The sequence below is a fragment of the Diabrotica undecimpunctata genome, chromosome 5 (genome assembly GCF_040954645.1).
Source record: "Diabrotica undecimpunctata isolate CICGRU chromosome 5, icDiaUnde3, whole genome shotgun sequence".
Classification (NCBI taxonomy): Eukaryota; Metazoa; Arthropoda; class Insecta; order Coleoptera; family Chrysomelidae; genus Diabrotica; species Diabrotica undecimpunctata.
Genome location: NC_092807.1, coordinates 81,264,616 through 81,285,228, shown reverse-complemented (window position 1 = coordinate 81,285,228; position 20,613 = coordinate 81,264,616). Strand labels below are relative to the sequence as shown.

At 29.9% G+C, this 20,613-nt stretch overlaps 2 protein-coding genes across 7 annotated transcripts in view; both read right to left on the bottom strand.

The window, feature by feature from the left end:
- Positions 1 to 20,613, bottom strand: part of LOC140441417 (uncharacterized) — a 238,108-nt gene that overhangs the window by 200,227 nt on the left and 17,268 nt on the right. The window lies entirely within an intron of this gene.
- The window catches only part of klu (zinc finger protein klumpfuss), a 319,177-nt gene continuing 299,970 nt past the window's right edge, over positions 1,407 to 20,613 (bottom strand). For 4 of the 6 annotated variants that reach the window (XM_072532132.1, XM_072532131.1, XM_072532130.1 and 1 more), the window contains 2 exons: positions 11,172 to 11,444; positions 1,407 to 8,429 (listed from right to left, as the gene is read on the bottom strand). In XM_072532132.1, the coding sequence (XP_072388233.1) occupies positions 7,108 to 8,429; positions 11,172 to 11,319 (1,470 nt within the window). In that variant the 5' untranslated portion in view covers positions 11,320 to 11,444 and the 3' untranslated portion in view covers positions 1,407 to 7,107. Of the gene's footprint in view, positions 8,430 to 11,171; positions 11,445 to 15,138; positions 15,461 to 20,613 lie in introns of those variants that run through there. The other 2 variants (XM_072532133.1, XM_072532134.1) reach the window with 2 other exon arrangements.

Here is a 20,613-nt window from a genome sequence, read left to right as displayed (position 1 = left end):
ATATGCAGACAAACATAAGACATAACTGATTGCAGGCATTAATATTATTGTTAAAAAAATATAAATACAATGAAAAAAACAGGCGCAAACTTATCTTGGATTTAATTTAGTACAACATCCCAACATACAAAAACTTGTGTTATGAATAAAATTACCTGTAACATAAAAAATTCTAAATGTCCCATATTTTATATCAAACAGTTGATAAAAATTACTGTTAGCTTTAGTCTTTTGTCGAATAGCAAAGAAATCGAAATAAATTCGTATATTGTAACCATAACAAATATAATTTCACGGATTGAACATGTACAAATATGTATGTTTGTGCTTGTAAAGTACACCAAATATGTGTCACATAAAACTAACTAATTTAGTAATCTAATGCCCCATACAAACAAAACACATGAAGAACAGATAAAGACAATTTTAATCGTTCGATAATATAAATATTAATACTCGTTATTATCAAAAATAGAACATAAAATTTATAAAATACTCTCACAGTAATAAAGAAACAACGAAATGTACAAATATCACAGTATTCGCATATCGTTCATAATATATAGCAAATATACATATCCACCACATTTTCGTACCCTGATATTTAGATGTCATTTACACTGTTTAGTCATTTGATCAAAAAACATCAAAAAATGTAAGTGAGGTTACTCACAGCCTAATAGTTTCAGAAACACACAAATATTGTTAAGCCTTTCTACTTTTTATTCATCCTGTGTTTTTGTGGTATACTACAAATTTTACATATTTTGGTTAAATTTAATTATAGTACTCGGACAATAATTTTTAAAGCAACATTGTTTTCGGGATTTATATGCCATGTATCAGAATTGTTTGTTCTTGTCGTTTAGTCTTCAGCTGTAACAGACATTAAATTTGTTAATGTTAAAGCTAGCAACAAACAAGCTAGCCGAACTTTTCTTTTCCATCCCGTCAGTCTTTTCGTAAAATATGAAGTCGCAGTTGCAGTATATTATACTAAAGCAGTGATGAAAAAGGATTGCACTTCTTCCAGGAACTGCTAATTAATACAAATAATTAATAACTCTCGTACCGCCTTCAAAACAATTCTGTTAGAGATAAAACGTCAGCAATAAACAATTCCGGAACATTAAATCAAAGGTTCTATAAACAAATTCAAATAAGTTATCCGAGCTGTTTATGTCGATCAACAATTTTATTTAAAGTTAAATATCTATTAACTTACCTTTAGAAATCTCTTTAGTAGCTTTTACGGAGGTATCAAAAAGTTTTGTAACAAAATTGAAACACACGTTTCATTAAAACAAGTTTTAAATTATTAATAAACTCTCATACAATGTCACTTTCATAAAAATTTTAATGGTCTAATAATAAGTCAAAATAAAATTATTTCTTGAACTGGTAAATCTATTAAAACAATAACGTTATTATATATTAACTAAAAAAAAATGTTTACAACTATACCACGTATTATCAAAAACCAGTTTAAAGACAAAACACTACTATCTCAGTAATTATATGTTAATGTGTGGAATCAATGGTATGAATATAAATAGAACAGGATCAATGTAGAATGTTAACAAAGAAACTCGTAATATTAAGGAATCTTAGGACAAGCTAGCAATTTTGTGTTTCTTGGGTACACAAACATTTTAAAAATAATTTTGTAGATCAAAAAATGTTGATATTTTTGTAAATATATGGTGGACATTTGAACCTATCAATTTTTTGACAGACACATTACAATCATCCAATTGTTTCTTGTCTTTATATTCTGTTTGCTTCATGTCATTTGAACATACCTCTATAACAAGTTGTCACTAATAGTGACTCAAATTTAAGCTCCTTATGATCACACTTAGTTACTTTTTCTTATCATTCGAAATTTTTGTTTAAATTTAGTTTAGTTAAATAAAATAATTAAAAATGATTTAAATTCCCTCCTAAGACCATACCAAAAAATGTATTATTGGATATTAATTTCGTACTTTTTGCAACATATATTAAAGAAGATCAAGGCTTGTGACTTGGAGACCAAAAAGCCACAAGGAATGGAAACTGTTAAAATGTTCTCGTCTTTATTCAATCTAGGATGAAATGAACAAGCAGTTAGTACTATATACCTAGTTTTAAACTTAAAACATCGTTATTCACGTAATAGTTATATAATAATATAACAAACAACACTACTATTTATAGGTAAATAATTTTTAGCCACGTCATACAGTTAATAATGCTAAGTTTTATTAAAATATTTTTATATTTGGTTATTCAATAAATAAAAATATTTCACCGGAAAAATCCATCTTTTTTATTTTATTCATTTATACACATAGTTGTAAAATTAATATTACGAGAATGAAGCAGAGTATTTAAAGATGGATTATCGTTTTGTATCTGTTAAACCTTTTTAAGCAATAATACTACAATATCGAAATATTAGATATATAAAAGCCTAAATAGGTATTAGCCTACCTCGAGAGGAAGGAATTATGTACAGCAATGTAGCCCTTGAGAGAGAGACAAACTTGACAAATCCTTTCAAATAGATTTGTTAATTCTAATTTGTGTTTGTTTGTAATTCAGTTGCTGGCATTTGAGTATTTTGTTAAAGTTGTTGTATTTTATTGGGTTTTATTTGTTCAGTATCTGTAAATTTAAATATTTCGCCTCTGGCCAAAGGTAGAAAGTAAAACTATTTAATTTATTTTAATGGTTTCCCTTAATAATAATGAAAGTTGTTTCATTTAAACATGAGTATTGATATTTTGACACCTGTATAACCAGCCCTTATGTAACCTTTACATTTCTCTTCCTTTCGTACATTGGCTATAAGCATAGGTTGGAACCTAGATTAAAATAGTTGCGGAGTCTATTAAAATAATCGCATAACACTAAAATTGGCACATTTGATGACAATCTTCTTAATGCACCTCCTGCTTCAGTCAATTTAATGGTATTAAAAATGAGAAGAAAAGAGTCCTGGACTGCAGTTTTAATAAGTATTGCTGTTAACAGTTTACGGCTATATTTTTCTTAGATATTATTAGATTTTATCAATCGAATGGAAAATAGTATGGAGACGCCCATCTAAATCAAATATACAAAGCCCAACTACGAAGTAGAATCCAGCGTATAAATGGGAATTTGCACGAATTTAAAGCATATCTTGATGGATAGTAGATACGAAAATCTAAGAATCGTCGAAGACGGAAATGAGAAACAGTTGAAGGCAGAAACCCTTGTAAAAACTCCAGACATCGTTAATGTTGGTGTCATGAACTTAAAGGAAACTGTTATATAATTGAGTAAGAGAAGTTTGGTAAGGCAGTATATTCCTGACCTGGAACAGCTTATATATAATTCCGTATACCTCGACGAATCATCTGCTTTGAAAAGTCTTCTGGTTATCTAAATTATTTTGAATATTAATACATAGGTAAAAACATACCGATTTTCGTCATCTAGAGATTAGTTTTTATTTTAAAATTAACTGTTTTATGCAACTATAGAAATAATCTAAGGGAGTAAAATGAATTAAGCCTAAGTTTAATTGTAGTTTTAATATTGAACAACTTTCGTCTGGTCCTGTTTGGTTATTATTCCTTCAGACGACTAATGTAAATTTGTTGTGGTATGTTTTTCATCTTCTTTTATTTAGCCCATGAACCCTTTTCCATCATTGTATTTTATATTACATAGATTTGCAATTTTTCACTAGGGATTTACAGTAGGTAACATCTAATTACCTATTGCCATGGCTCTCTGCACATTTATTCGTCCAATCTTTGGCACTTGCCTAAAATCTCATTTTAGATTTTAAAATAAAAATAACATTTAGAAACTAGGGAATCGATAAGGAACGGACAATATCGTAATTGGCACTAAACTCATTTATAAAGTACAGAAAAATGAGCTCTATATCTGTCTATTTGGCTATGGCTATTTCAAAAAAATGCACCATAAAGGAATAGCTACTTAAATATTTCATAGAAGGTAATTTTGTCATGAATTTTTGAATTTTTTGGCACTTTGGAAATCTGTTGATACATTTTTTTCAACTTTGTAGGTTATTGAATATTTATTAAAAGCTATTACCAAAACAATATCTACTATATAAAAGAAATAAAAAACGACCAGCTGATTCTGTAATGCCATGTTAGTGGTATTTTGCAAGGTAGTAAGTTTGTTTAGTTTGATAAAATCCACAACAAAAAATTATCTATCAACAGATAAAATAAGCATATGCAAATTATACAAATTATACTGAAAAATTAGAAAATTCACATCAAGTACACACGAGTTAAATGACTGAATATGGTCTATCATATTAAAACAGAAATTAAAATAAAAATTTTGTAATCGGCGACAAAAAACACTTCATTTTTGCTAAGTCTTAGCATATTTATTAATTAAAAAACAAAGTACAGCTACCCAAAACTACCGATCTATTAACGTAAAAAGTATCGTTGTCACATCTCTTGATAAAATACTGAATATTTTAATTCTAACAAGTCTTGTTAAATTATTACTAAATTATGCTGATTACTATTTGACTTTACAGTTGAGAAATTATCGTGAATAGAATAGTATTTTTAATCAATCATGCTCTCAACATTAGTACAAAAAAAATTATTTATTAGCTTGTCGAGAATTTATTTTGTCATATATTCAGAATTTTTCTACAGGATGTTCCTTTAGTAATGACATATAAAATGATTGTGCGTTTGAAAAGGAAAGGTCTTACATTTAGAACTTGTGATTTATTCTCTATATTATTAACAATCCTGAAAATAATGTCATGAAAATATTTAAAGATTTTTTTGTAAACTTTTCCCTTCTTTCCAGAAATAATTTTTAATATTTATCTGCTTAACACTAATTGTGGATAAGTATTATGAACCAAATTCCACTACTTCGTACCTCGTTTTAATTAAAAGAGATGATCCTTCAAAAATTAACACAAAAATCGTGATAAAAGACGGGTGAAAACAATGCTGGATCAGGTCTAATTGTAAAATTTATAGAAGCGTTAGGAAACAATAATTTGAATTTGGCACAATTTCGATTCTACGTTATCAACTGCAATACATTGTATTTCGTTATTCTGTTTTTATATAATTTGTTATTTGGTTCTTTCTATTCCAGCAGTAATGGTCCACTCTGTACACGCCGAGCATGGCGTAAGTAACTATTTAAAAAACAATTAATTACATATTCGAGATTCCTTGAATTTCTGATATTAATAAAACTTAGTATTAGAAATTCGGTTAGAAATTTGAATCCTCTATAAAGAATTTCGTTTTATTTCGAATGATAAGAATCTTCTTATAAAAGTGTATAAAAAACGAGTGATTTTCCGGGCATATGTATAGCCACTGGCCACTTCTTATTTGGCACTCTACCTATCGTTATCGATTATACAAAATATTTCAAAAATGTGTTTTGAACTAGAATCAATGTGTTTTGAAAAAAAAAAGCAATATCCGAATCAAATAGATTAAAACTACATCGAAACGTGAAAGTTGTTAGTTACTTAGGGTTAGTTAAAAAGTTAATACAATTTACTAGCTGCTAGATATAAATATTAGTGCAAAGTTATATTATTTTTTTGCATTATGTGTATTACGTGTTTGTCCAGAATTTTAAGCTATATAGATTAAAAAAAATAATTGGACAGTTTTTCTTAAATATGAATACCTAACTAGAAGAATTATTGATGAGAAGTCAGAAGAATTATTGATAAAAAGTGGGAAGAAGGAAAAATCTAGAAAATAGTGCACATTTAAGAGTAGTTAGAATAATAATGTTAACAATACCTAGCACAAATATACACGTTGTGTGTTCAAAAATATTTTTTGAGAACAAACGAATTATGTTCAGTCATTTGCTTTTATAAACGTTTTATTTAGTTTTACAGTTAAAAAACCTATTTTTGAAATACCTTGTAATTGTTTAGTCGTTTGTAAACACTGGCCTGGCAATTTTGTGTACATATGGAATGGTGTGAGATCTTTTAAAAAAGGCAAAAATGGCAAACGGTACAAGAATCGTGTCAAAATACAAAACACGTGAGAACCTTGTGAAATTTAAGAGTTGACACCTACAATTATTAAAAATGCAAAACAATTCAAAATCTGTCAAATCTATTAAAAGTTTTAGTTGTTCCCACGAATGTATTAACAATGTTTTGCATTTTTCCCATATATTAATTTAAGTAGCTATCATTATTTTTGTTGTTAAATATGTATATTTATTCCAAATGCCTATATATGAATTACGTAGTAATCGTAACAGTTCAGCAAAATCTTTAAGGAGAATTTAATCTAAAGAAAAACAAAAAATTTTAGAATAAATATTCCCATCAAATGGATAGGAATATGTATATATATATATATATATATATATATATATATATAGTATTTAATAAAACTCTTTTCAGAATACATTAATTCTATGGAAAATTGTAAGGCCATAAAAACAATAGCATCTAGGTCAAAGTCACGTTTTCCATTTTGATCAAAATTCTTGCTTGAAACTAAAAATACTCTTTTGAAAACCAATACATACCTAAGACTAGATGAAAATTTGTTTAATTTAAATCTCTAATTAAAAACTTACTCATCGCATTTTTTATCAAGTTTTGGCCCCTCAAGTATTTTTAGTCAGCACGTCTTACTTTTAACTAACAAAATAACACAAGAAATAGTTTACTGGATATTTACACTAGAAGAAATACTTGAACATTCGAAGACATAAGCTGCATAAATAATGGCTAAGTTTTTCTGAAAATAGCACTTTTGAAATCGGAACTTTGAATTATTCCTTTTTTGATAGAAACTGCAATAGTAAATTAATGATTGATGGGAACAAATGCGATATTTACATTTTTTTTATTAAAGTACAACACCTCATTAACAGAAATTTTTGTTAAGAGAAGGTTTAAATTTTCAAAATTATATTAATAAATTTTTAAAATGTACAATATTCCTTAGATATATGTATATTGTAAATAAGCGTATTTTATCAGTGTGATATCGTTTAGTACGAACAGCCTTTGCTCTTTGAACATCACATTTATTTCTTCAAGTGCTCTTTGTACAGATCTCAATGATTTTCAGCCTTAATATGTTCAGCCTTGATTTGAGTAGCAACAGGATCTGGCTCGAAACGGGTGTGCGTCCTCATGTGCCTTGTAATCATATCTCTTCTGCACGCAGCGTAGGGGCACTGTGGACATTTATAAGGTTTCTCGCCAGTATGCGTCCTTTGATGAGTGGATAAATGATCTGACCTAGAAAACACTTGACCACAAACACGGCACGTGTAAGGCTTCACTCCAGTATGCAGTCTCATATGTCGTGTAAGCATATCACTGCGAGCGAATGATCTTTTACACACTTCACACAAGTAAGCTTTGGCCGCCGTTTCGCCGTTACTTTGTCTACTCTTGTGCCTTGAAGCCATATGTTTGGCCAGACGATCGTGCAAACTGAACATCTGACCACAAACTGGGCAGACGTATGCTACATCTGAACCAGGCGGCATTTCTTCTACAACCGGAGAAACTTCTAAATTGTATCTGGATGCTACAGACTCTTTTGTAGTAGGAGAAGCTACGTCTCCTTTTACAACAGGTACTGAGACAGGACCACGCGGAGGTAAGAATCCAGGAGGAAGTAATTGTAATGGTGGTGGTGCCAAAGATTCCAACCGTTCTCGACTTCTGGACGATTTCATTGAAAGATCTAGCGGAGATTCTTGCGGAGACCATGTGTTTGAATCTACAGAACCCTTACCACATCCAGTAGATAAAGTAAGTGGATGTGGCCAAGAAGGGGGCGCCCTAGCTCTATCAGCTTTAGCGGCTTCAAACCATATAGGCAAGTCAGAATCTGAATGGCTTCTTTTACGAAAAATATCAGGCAGGTACTTTGAATGCAAATATCGCTCAAAGCTATATGTAGGCGCTGGTGACGACGGTGTCAAAGGTGAAATGGGTGATGCGGGAAAAAATCTATCGTAGGGATGAAGAGGCGATGGATGGTGGCCTAGAACGACCCCCGTAACACATTGATAACATGGACAAACTGTTGTTCGTTGAAGCAATGGTGGACTCGGACTCGTATCATCTTTAATTCTCAGCGGACTAAATCGAATCTGAGGAGAATCGGTTGAGCTATGAGGGGACTTATTACTTGAACTCGCAGGACTGAATACATCTTCGTCTTCACTAATCGTTTTATACCTTTCCCTATCGGGAATATCAAACTTAAATACCTCAGGCCGGTATTGTTTTTCATGCATTGCCATATCGATTGTGATATCACCTTTGTTGTTATGGTTATAGGCCTCTATAATGTTGTTGTTGTTGATCACTGCAGGGTTCTCTGGTGAAGGTTCGCTCTCGTAGGGTGATGAACCTCCTCCTGAAACAATAAAGCCTTATTAAAATAAAATAAAAAAAATATGAGGAATAGTTATATAAATAAAATTTAATAAAACCATACCAAAAACTAAAATCTTCATTATGTCTTGGTTATGTATTATACTGATGATCTGTTATAATTAACTGATCATCAATTTGATCATTAGTCATAATCATTCTGTTAATTACCAAGTTCATATTGAAAATAAAGTCCTCAAGCTATCTTTGGTAGAATCTAGGAAAATTAATAAATTAGAAAATATAGATATAATTCTGAATGGTTATCTTGAGATAAACAGCTCTCTTCAGCTTCAGTTACAGACTATAATGTGGAGATTCATAATAAAAACAACAGCACTTAATAAACGCAATCTGCTGAAACAGCTGTAGCGAAAATAAATTTTAATAAATTTTATGGAAGTGTAGAAAACAAAAGTTTTTATTTAATCTAAAATAGTAAAAAAGTAGTAATCAATGAAAGTAAATTAAAATAATTCAGTAACAAACATTTCAGATGATACAACCCACTGTTCCAACCCTATTGCTGCAGATATCCCAACTATAAATGATTCGATTATAGTACACAATATACCTTCAACCATAACAAACAGCAATAATAAAAAAAACAACCAATACAGCACAAAGGCAAATTTCAACATCTCCTGAAATCTCAGAAACTAAAAACCTAAACGAAACTTTTATAACTTTAAAAAAATGCACCCAAAAAAAAGAAAAAGGCTTTAGATGTCAAAGCCAAATTAAAACCAATTGAAGACATTACAGCATCTCTATCATAAACTCTACATTTCACTAAATTATGTGACTTCGTTATAAACGCAATAGTATCCAAATTTCTTGAAATCACAGCTAAAAACTATATAGAAGATTTTGACGGCTTATTCACCTTATTAAAAATGATTCACTCAAAATTAAATAATGAAGGCATGAAAAATAATAGTACAAGAATTATAAAGAAAATAAATTCAACATAGATATTTTTCCACTGAAGAAAGCCACTACGATTTATCTCAATAGTCCAATTAAATGCATTCTTTAATGATACTTGAATGGCTATTATAGCCACATTGAAAATATTAAAATGCTAATCAATAAACTGTCACCATTAATATTATGTCTACAAGAAACTCGTCTTTCCTACAATCAAGTAAAACTAGCCAATCAAGTAAAACCAGCAAATATCCAATGGTGAAGTCGGAATTTTTGTACACACAACCATCCAATCCAAACAAATTCCGTCAAATACAAATATCAAAGCAGCAGCAGTTTCGGCAATACATGATTTTAAAATCAATATATGCAGCGTATGTATCATATCAGCACATCCTGACAAAATTATTCTTTTAGAACTTCAAAATGTAATTAAACAAATTCCGCCCCAAAATTAATTTTGGTTGACACAAACTGTTACAATATCGCATGGGTATACCCAAAAACTGATAAAAATGGGCGAATCTTATTAGAAGCAATTAATAACATAAAACAAGTTTTATTAAATACAGGAAAACCTACTAGATTCAATGCATATAATAGCACATTTTCCTCCATAGATTTATCTATCAGCGATTCAGCTTCATTTCTACAGTGGAATACATTAGACCACCTATATGACAGTGATCATTTTTAAATATTAATTAGTCATAAAAACGCGAACAAACCTGTACACCACCATAATATGAAACGTGAAAATTAAAGTCAGCTGATTGGAAAAAATACTCTAACCTAGTAAGCTTATGTATACCAAATCTCGTTATATCTGATAATATAGACACAACACTATTATCTTTCAATGACATAATTTCAGACGCAGCCAGAGATTCTATAGGAACAATCAAAAATATCACAAAACCTCCTCTTTCTTGGTGTAACAGTGAAAAATCGCATCCGCTTTAAAGAAAACAAAACATGCTTTTTATATATTCAAGAAGTATAATACACCTGATAATTTGAACAATTTTAGACCTTTAAGGGCCAGATCTAGATTTTTAATAAAGCATGCAAAAAATGAAAGTTGGACCAATTACATGTCGTCAATTGACTCGTCTACGTCCATCAGGAATATATGGCAAAAAAAAAGAGGAAAATAAAAGGTTCAAAAACATTTAACATTTAACCATATTGACACAATAACTACAAATGATCTAACAACTTCAGACAAACAAGAAGCACTATCTGTTGTATTCAAGCAATCCGCTTTACCACCCAACTTTCTTCAACACAAACAATGAACAGAAGCATCAACAATTAACACAGAAGATACTGGTTGCCCACTAAAAATTTTCTTAACATTTGATGAATTAAATGAAAGTAATAATAACCCCAAAAATGCGTCACATTTCTACTCACAAGCCGGATGTCAAAAATCAAATCTAGAATTGAAAATATCTGTCCATACCTGACAAATGGCACGAGAAATTAAAACAAGTTCAACACTTGTAGTATAAAAAACATAAAAGACAAAAATACCAAAGATATAGAAACGATTGAATCTGCTAATATAATGTCATATATATATATATATATATATATATATATATATATATATATATATATATATATATATATATATATATATATATATATATATATATATATATACATAATAAGAATAAGAATATGCCAATGAACTGTGACCCATAAAGCCATAACAATACAATATTGTGAAGTGACTGAAAACACAGTCTAAAGGGAACTAAATAAAAATAAATTGTAAACAATATCTTACCAGTAAGCTTATCCAGAACTTGACTCAATCTCTTCCTTTTCTTGAGCTTGCCAGCAAAACGATGATTATGATTGATTACCAGTGGGTGATTATTGTTAACTTTGTCGTGGGTAGTGGAAGAGTCGACTGTACCCTCGGCCATAGTCATTTACGCGAGGCGGCAAAAGGGCCGCGGAACCTACGAACTGCCAGATGAGACCTTTGGGCCTGAGTTCATACTCTGGTAAGTTATGGGAGTGCTATTCACTTGACGAGGAAGTGCTGAAGTAAGTACTGAAACAAAAAAAAACTGTAAGAATCAAAATAAATATGGACCCCTGTTATAACTATTAGATTTTTTAAATTGTTTTACAATAAAAAAAAATTCAAACTCCAAACATTTACAGAACATTCCCTATTATTAGTATTTTTATTGTCAAAATGTATTAAAAGCGCAAATTGATATTGATTTCTTATTTTTTTTGTTACTAAAAAACATTACCATAACAAAAAAAATTATTGTAATGTAATCATCTAAAATAACCCTACTCGATTTCTAACTGTTTGAACGAAATTTTGTTTTTTATTTCGATTTTTATGTACAATAGTATCGGAAAAAACATACATCATCAGTAGATATGCCAAATCCTAAGGGAAAATACACCAGTAGGTATATAACGGCAGAGGTCGGTTCCAAATATTCACAGTCAAAACTAATACAAAAGAAATCGCGAAAGGCGGTAAACACGTGGTGCATTGCGGTGGGGGTGGGCGCAATGCACTCAGACAGACACTGCAGTGCGGTGGAGGCGGCATACTGACTGCAAGCTGTTTAAATCGTGGACGGTTTTATGTTCGACATAAAAACAGAGGAGTAGTTAATAAAGAACGCGTTAAAACAATATATTAAACATTAACAAAATAATGTATAAGGCTGATATATAACAAAGTAAAATTTAAATATAGTGAACAACAAATATTAAAAAATAGGTAATGTAATAATAAAAAATAGAACTATAATCATTCGTAAATTTCAATCAAACAAGAGAAAAAAGAAAAGTATTTAATATTTTTAAACAACAAATTAGAAGTAGCATGTAATTAAATATATCATTTAGATACACTCAAATTTCGGCAAATTACAAAAATAAAACGTTTTTGCTTTTATTTCTATTGTATATATATATATATATATATATATATATATATATATATATATAATATATATATATAATATATATATATATATATATATATAATATATATATATATATATATATATATATATATATATATATATGAAAAAAATAACTCTTCTAGCAAAAGCTGCTATCGCTTTGTTGATTTAAATGGCCAAATATATGGCCTAGCAGGACAAATTCGTTAAACTTCCCGTGCTCGAATAGGTATCACTAAAGTGTTATGACTCATTTCGGCATATCCCAGCCTCATCAGACACTTGGGCTGATACAAATTAAAACTCGGAAAGTCCAACGAATGTCTCCCAAAATTTTACCACAGCAGTGGTTAGCATGCAGAGGCGCCACCTGCTTTGGCGGCCATGAACGAAAACGATATAACAATATCGTTTTCTGTCCTCTGGGCTATGCGAAAATCTTTTGCTAGAAGATAAAATTACTTATAAAGTACTTTAACTTATATAACCTTTTGTTAATTAAAGGTTCTCATAATTTTATGTACGACCTTAACGTAAATTTCGCATAAGGTAATCGTTCGTAATACTCATTAACAAGAGACACTTAAATCAAAAAGTAAACACAAACCGATGCCTATACTTCGCTAACAAAAATGAAAAACGGAGAGTTAGAGCCAAGTCTAGAGTATAATAGCATTAAATCATTTATTAATGTCTCCAATCAAATAATGCCATATTATCAGTACAATAAAGTAGGATAGAACTTTAACACATTATTAGTAAATACAGCCGCAGACAAATCAATAGCAAAAAAATAAAATTTGTTTTTAGAACACAATATAAACCGAATTAAAAAAAAGCCATCTATTGTACATTTTGTAAAATTAGAAGAGAGAACATGTAAGAATTTATAAAATTGATTAAGAAAACGCAAAAGTAAGGTGCACAGTTCTATAAAAAACTTGATACATGATACACACAGTTTATGTGTAAAACTTGTTACGTACCATTTCTAGTACACACAGGGGTCAACGTGCCTAAGTGACTATCTGGTGGTTATAGAATGGGCACCGATCATGATGCTGCTATGTTCAAAGATACTCCGAAAACTAATGAGATATTTATTACAAAATGTTAAAATCATCTCTTGATAATATTATCAAAATATTAAGTAATTATTTCAATTTAAAATATAGTATGATTTCAATATTATATAGCAGTATTAATGCAAATTACCTGGTTTTCTAAAGATATCTACTTCCTATTTATACTTCTTATTTGCCCATTAATTTTTATTACAAATAAAATATTCACATTTCAAATTTTTAGACTCCAAATCATAAGATCAGAATTAATATTAATGTCCTATTAGAAACCCGAACAACAACAACTATATAGGATACGCCGTTGGAAATAGGGTTGCGGATATCGGTATTATTTAGTATCCTGGCAGTGGAAGCACATATTTGACAATAGAAGATTTTGTAATGCAGACATGCTATAGAGATTTATATTAAAGTTTCTGTTTAATAAAATACACATATTTTGTTTAATAAAATATACATATAACAGGAAGACTACCATAAACGAATATGGGAAAACTAGTCAAAAACAAGTCCAAGTGCAAGATAGAGAAAATTGGATTATATTGAGAAATATCCAGCAGCAGTTAAATACTAAAAATAAAAATCTAAAGTGTTTTAGTCTCATTTTTTCTTTAATATCTACTACAAATATATAATATGAACAGTAATATTGATGAAACTTAATGGAATTCAGAGTTTTGAAATAAGAATGTGAAAGTATTTTGATTTTATTTTATATGAATATAATTAAAATAACTTATTAAACGACTGACACTTCCCAGTATGTAGATGTTGCAGAAACTTAAAAAAGTTTCTACGGCAAAAGTATTAGAATATAAGTAAGTAAAGAAGTCGGTAAAGAGTCCTTCATAAATAGGTGAAAATAAATGGATAATGGGGAAACAGATTATTAAATTAGGCTTTGTTGATAAAAATACTGACGGTACATAGCTTTACGTCGTTTCTTCTAGTGGTAAATCAGAATGGAGTCAGGTAACGATGCGAATAAACATAAAAACCACCCACCTTACCTTTCCTTGAATATTTGTAAGCAGTTTCTCCTTATAAGCATGACAAACTGGCCACATCGTATGTGTTTAAATTCACCGAGTGCTTTGAATACAAATTCGATGGCGGTTATCTTTTCATCTCGTTGCGACAATTTAACTTGAGATGGGTATTTGATTGGTTTCACATAAAGATCGCGAAATACAATAAGGCAAATCTTTAATTTATGTAGTAATCATAACTCGAACAACGTCAACATGTTTATGCAACTAAATGCTTAAGCGTAAAAATTACAGATAAAACTAAAAAGTTGAAATGTTAAACAATACAATATTTAAAACCCGAACGATAACCAAATAATAAGATAAAATAGGAAGAGTGGGAAGTACTAAATATCTATTTCAGGTTGTTTTAAAAAGATAGAAATTTACAAAATAATAATAATAATAATAATATATAAGCTAGAGTTCCTGAGTCCGAGAGGCAAAATTTATAATATTACGACAGATATTTGAGTTGGCCCACATTGGCTATGGGACAAATTAAAAAGTACTCAAATTAGTAATAAAAGTTTAGTTACTTATTGAATTCAAAAGATAGGTCATAATTTATGAGATTTACATATGATGTATTAAAAGTAAATTAACGAAAACGAGAGGATTACGGAAAATTGAAGAAACCTAGTTGATGATAAATTAAAATGGATTGCATCAAAAATTAAAGCCCAAAGTAGACTTACCGAACAAAGATTTTGAAACGTAAAACACACTTTTATGGCTGCACTTGTAGATTTACTTTCAATGTAAAATTAAGAGCATTAAGCGAATTATTCATCTGCTGCTAACTTTAAGACTAAGATAGAAAAGTCTAACTGCAAAACAAGAATATACTTTAATACCGACTCACTTTTTCTCTAACATGTAGTTATATATCAACTGTTCTTTTTCAGTTAACAAGAAATTAAATATTCCATTTAACAACAAACTATCATATCAGTTAACTTCACACCCGTTATTCAAATCACTAACTTATCGCTCAATCTCTAAACGTTAAAAACTATTTAAAAGTGATTACTTTAGAATGGTTGGTCTTATATCATGCTTTATCTCCAATAGAAGGTAGGCAGACTATTAGCTAGAACACCCACTTCCCTCTTTGATACTGAGGAAAATCCCATTATCTTACAGTTATGGTTTTGAGGAAGATACGAAAGCAGCGATTAAGCTTCTGTGAGGATGCGGTAGGTGCTTCCGTTGTGGATTCATGTAAATACCTGCTAACAGCGACTTCATGGAAATCATTTGAATTTTCGTTAACGGTGTTGTTCTTGATGTAATAATTACAGTTTTTATTTAAATTCTAAGAATATTATATGAATTACTTAATACTGATATTAACATATGGAGACACAAAATAAAACAGTTTCTGCTTTGTTAGTTTCGGTTTGCTTTTATTAGGACCTATTATATTTCTTACTAATTCGATCACATAAAAAGTAAATTCGTTTTAGAATGGATTTTTTCAAAACTAAGTGTAGGTGAATAGAAATAATACTATCGAAAAAGTTTACGTTTAAACGATATGAATGATAATGATATAATTTAAATACTTAGTGAAAATTTTTTATATTTTGCCCACAAATGACTTAGTTGTCAATAACTAACTGCAGTCAAAATTCGCTTTTCTTTAAAATTTTTCCTTTTTAAAGTTTACTCAAAGGCTTTCATTGTTCATACAGTATGATGCAAATGTATGGAATAAATTCATTATTTCAGAAACAGATGACTTTTAAAAAAAATCTTAAAACACGTCAATTTTAACTTTTGAATGGCCATCAACTGCTATATATGTGTTAGACGATTTTTTAAATACAAACCGAGGTCACGCGACAGCTCATTTGAAAGGTCTCCTTATCGCCTTTGCAACGATATAATAATTTGAATATTTATTTCTACAGGGTTAACCAAAACTGTTGGTTTATTAATACAAATAACTTAAAATAAATGTTTACCTTCAGCAATAATATATTGTGAAAGATGGGCAATAAATTCTTTTCCAACGTGTATCTGGAGTATCTATATCCAAAAAAGTGTATCGGAGTCAAATCTGGAGACCTTGGTGGCCATGCGATGGGCCCTCTTCTACGTATCCAGCTACCTGGGAAAACGTTATTAAGGTAATTTCGTACCTCAACGCCGTAGTGTGGGTACCCATCATGTTGGTACCACAAATCATTTATATTTGGTAATAGCCGATTCAGCTGTGGCAACAGATAATCCTGAAGAAATTCTAGATAACGAGAAGCAGTTAAGTTTTCCTCAAAAAAATATGGCCCTACAATTTGATTGTTTTTAATGCCGGTCCAAAACATTCACCTTCTCGGGATATTGTGTCCTATACTCTTTCATCCAATGTGGATTTTCACTTGCCTAGTATTGATATGGCTGGCGATTTACGTGACTGTTCAGCATAAAAGACGTTTCATCAGAAAAAAGTACCTTTTGCATGAAACCCTGATATCTGTTACATTTTTCCATAACGGTTTCGCAGAATTCGATTCTTCTATATGTCATCTTTTAATAGCTTCTAGACCAGATGTACTTTGTATGAATACCACTTCTCCTTTTTTAGCACTTTTACAACAGTTGATTGGTAGACATTATTATCTAGTGCGACCTGCCTAGAACTGGTATGGTGGTTTTCTTGAAACGCCAGTACAACATCCAGTTTCTTGGCTTCAGATATTGATTTTCTACCACTTCTCGGAATATCTTTAATATGGCCCGTTTCTCTAATATTTTTTTTTTTTTACTTACTGTTGATTGAGTAATTGGTTCATAATTTTGGTGAACCCTGTAGAAATAAATATTCAAGTGATTACATCGTTGTAAAGACGATAAGGAGACCTTTAACCCTGTTAAGTTTGTAAGGTTAACCCTGTAGAAATAAATATTCAAATTATTATATCGTTGCAAAGACGATAAGGAGACCTTTCAAATGAGCTGTCGCGTGACCTCGGTTTGGATTTAAAAGAATCGTCGATTACGTCATTACGCTAACACTGATGACGTAATATCCAACACATATATGTCAGTTGATGGTCATTCAAAAATTGAAATTGACGTGTTTTAAGATTTTTTTAAAAAGTCATCTGTTTCTGAAAGAATGAATTTATTCCATACATTTGCATCATACTGTAGAATAATTCATTTAAAAAATTATGAACAGTTTTAAATTATTATTATTTTTTTTAATTTTAAATAAAAAATAAAAAAAGCATCAACAATCTTGAAACTTTCGCAAAAATTTGTGTTCTTGGACCTCCTGAAAGCCCCTCAAATTTTTAATTTGACTAGAAAGACCAGCTTTTAAACCTGCTTTGGCGCTGGCTAGGCTATCACCGTCAACGGCGAGTCTGGTCAGATTTGGATAATATGGACTCGAATTACATGGGGTTTCAATAACAAGGCGACATGCCACACAGCTTATGCCACGCAGTTCATGCCATACTGTACATTTTGCACAAGCTATTTGAGGGCATGGTCATCCTCTTTTTTTTTGGGGATTTCTTAAGTCACAGGTCTTTTTGAATAAGCCACAAACTACAGTGGCGCTTAAAACCAACTTAACCTCGATGGACATTTGAACAATGTTATATACATAAAGATAGTAATCGCTTAATTAAAGGACATATTTATTAATTTATATACATTTCGATTTAATAGACAAAAAGCCATATATATATATATATATATATATATATATATATATATATATATTTATATATATATATATATATATATATATATATATATATATGTATATCTTATATATATATATATATATATATATATATATATATATATATATCTATATATATATATATATATATATATATATATATATATATATATATACAGTATATATATATATATATATATATATATATACATATAGATTAAAAAATAGCGTGTTGTGAACAATAACAACTCTTTAATTTACTAAAAAATATCACAAGTTCTTGCGAATCGCCTAAAGAGAAAACAAAACAATAGATTCTCCGAATCTTCTTTAATTGTTTTTAATGTTGCTATAGTATTTTATAATTGTTATCAAGAGAGCCGTTAAATTTAACGACAAAGTTGTCTTGGAAAAAATTCAGATTTATTTCTGCTGTGTCGGTCAACAGCTTAAAAGGAAGATGCCATTAGGATCATTAGATTCACTTGTCGGTGTATTATCCAGAGTCCAATAGAATGGACGTGCGTCACCTTTCATCTAGGACTCTAATTAATGGTTTCAATTTAGTTTTTTATCAAAGACAACTGACTTGCAACAATTCGCTTGCGACCTGTTTCTACTTTGATAAAAACGGTTATTATAAACCGTATATATAGCTATGAATCGAGAAATTATTACTGACGTTACATCATGAAATTAATATAGTGAGGCTTCATAGACATTGTAGAAATATTTATTTACTTATTAGAATTAAAATAATAACTAAAATTCAATTTGTCTTCTGTTTTTAAAAATATTGTGTCTTTATAATATGCATTGGTTTTGGTGTAAAATTAATAAAAAAATGTCCTGAAAAATAGAATCATGTGAAACTAGCAGTAATAATAATATTCTATCAAACTCTGGTAAAACCGATGTATTGTGGACTTACGTATTAGTCAGTACTACAATAACTATAGGATATTAATATTGCAATATTGGTAACAAATGATTTTATTTTTAGTCTTTGTTTCATAGTTCTGATGATGGAATATAAATTGTAAACTACGAAACCGGTCGCAGAAACATAACATCATTTAAGAGTTACTAAACTTAAAAAAATTTTGTGAGAAACGTTTTTTTTTCCATATCAATAATAATAATACTAAAAAGTAAGTAATTAAATTAAGCGTGGTATATTTTTTATTAATACCAAATTATTTAAATAAAAGTGCAATGGATATCATTAAAAAATACATTTAAATAAAGTTGGCGCAATTACATACATGGCGTCATGAATAAAAATATTATGGAAAAAGTTGTTCTGATTTATTATACTTGTATGAACTCTGCCTAAGTATTATCTAGAATTTAGTATGGAGCCATCGAAAAAAAGGACGTAATTATTGTAGATCATAAAATCACAAAGTTACAGCTCGCTAGTGGCCTACTCACTAAAATAATGTTTTGATATTGTCAATATAAAGTTTGGTGAGCGGTGTATTTTTACAAATATGTTTAGGAAATCTAAGTAAAAATTGTATTTAATAAATAAGTTATTAACGAATATTACTTATATATAGATGTAAAAGTAAACAGTTGGTCGCGAAACGATAAATACTTTCTTCTACAAGTCATAATGCACGGAAGAGTAAAGGGAAGAAAAGGCTTTGGAAGAAAGAAGAAATTTGGCTGAGGAATATTACAGATTGGACTCACCTCAGTGTTGAACAGATATTTTACGCTGAAAAAATTGGGGAAGCGTTTAAAGAAGTGATCGCCAACCTTCGTTACAAGTCGCAAAATAATGTGAATAAGTTTTAACTAAATAGTATGCCAATTAGTAATATGTACATAAATTATGTTCAGGTTTTCAGATGATTCACCATTTTTTTTTTAACGACAAACATACTGGTATGCAATATCACAATAAGGTAATTAATTCAATCATAAATCCACTTGGTAATGAGTTAGTTTAACCGAGAACCAATTTAATATTTTTGAGATTATGATGGCACATCAAAACAAAAACAAAAAACAAAACATGAACCTTAAGTACCATTTCCAACTAGATACTTAAACATGTAATATTTTTAAATTGACCTTTATAAGACCCGTCGTTAATTCATCACCAATTCATAACCTAAAAAAATTTACAAAATCTTTCAAAAGTGTATCAGTTGTTAGGATGGTACAATTTTATTAATTTAAAGTAAGCTTTGGATGAATATGTCACTCTTATTTGAATTTAACACTGAAATTATATATTCACAACATGTATTCATATCTATTTTTATTTGTGATTGTTTGTTGTCTGTATATTAATTTTCGTGCACCTTAAAGGCACGTTTACACGTATCTAGTAGTTGGCTCCAGTCTCTCTGGCACGCCAGTGCTTGACTAGGACAGCGCTGAACAGGCACGTTTACACGTATCCAGTAGCTGGTTTCAGTCTTACTGACATGCCAGTTCCTACTAGACCAGTTCCCACTAG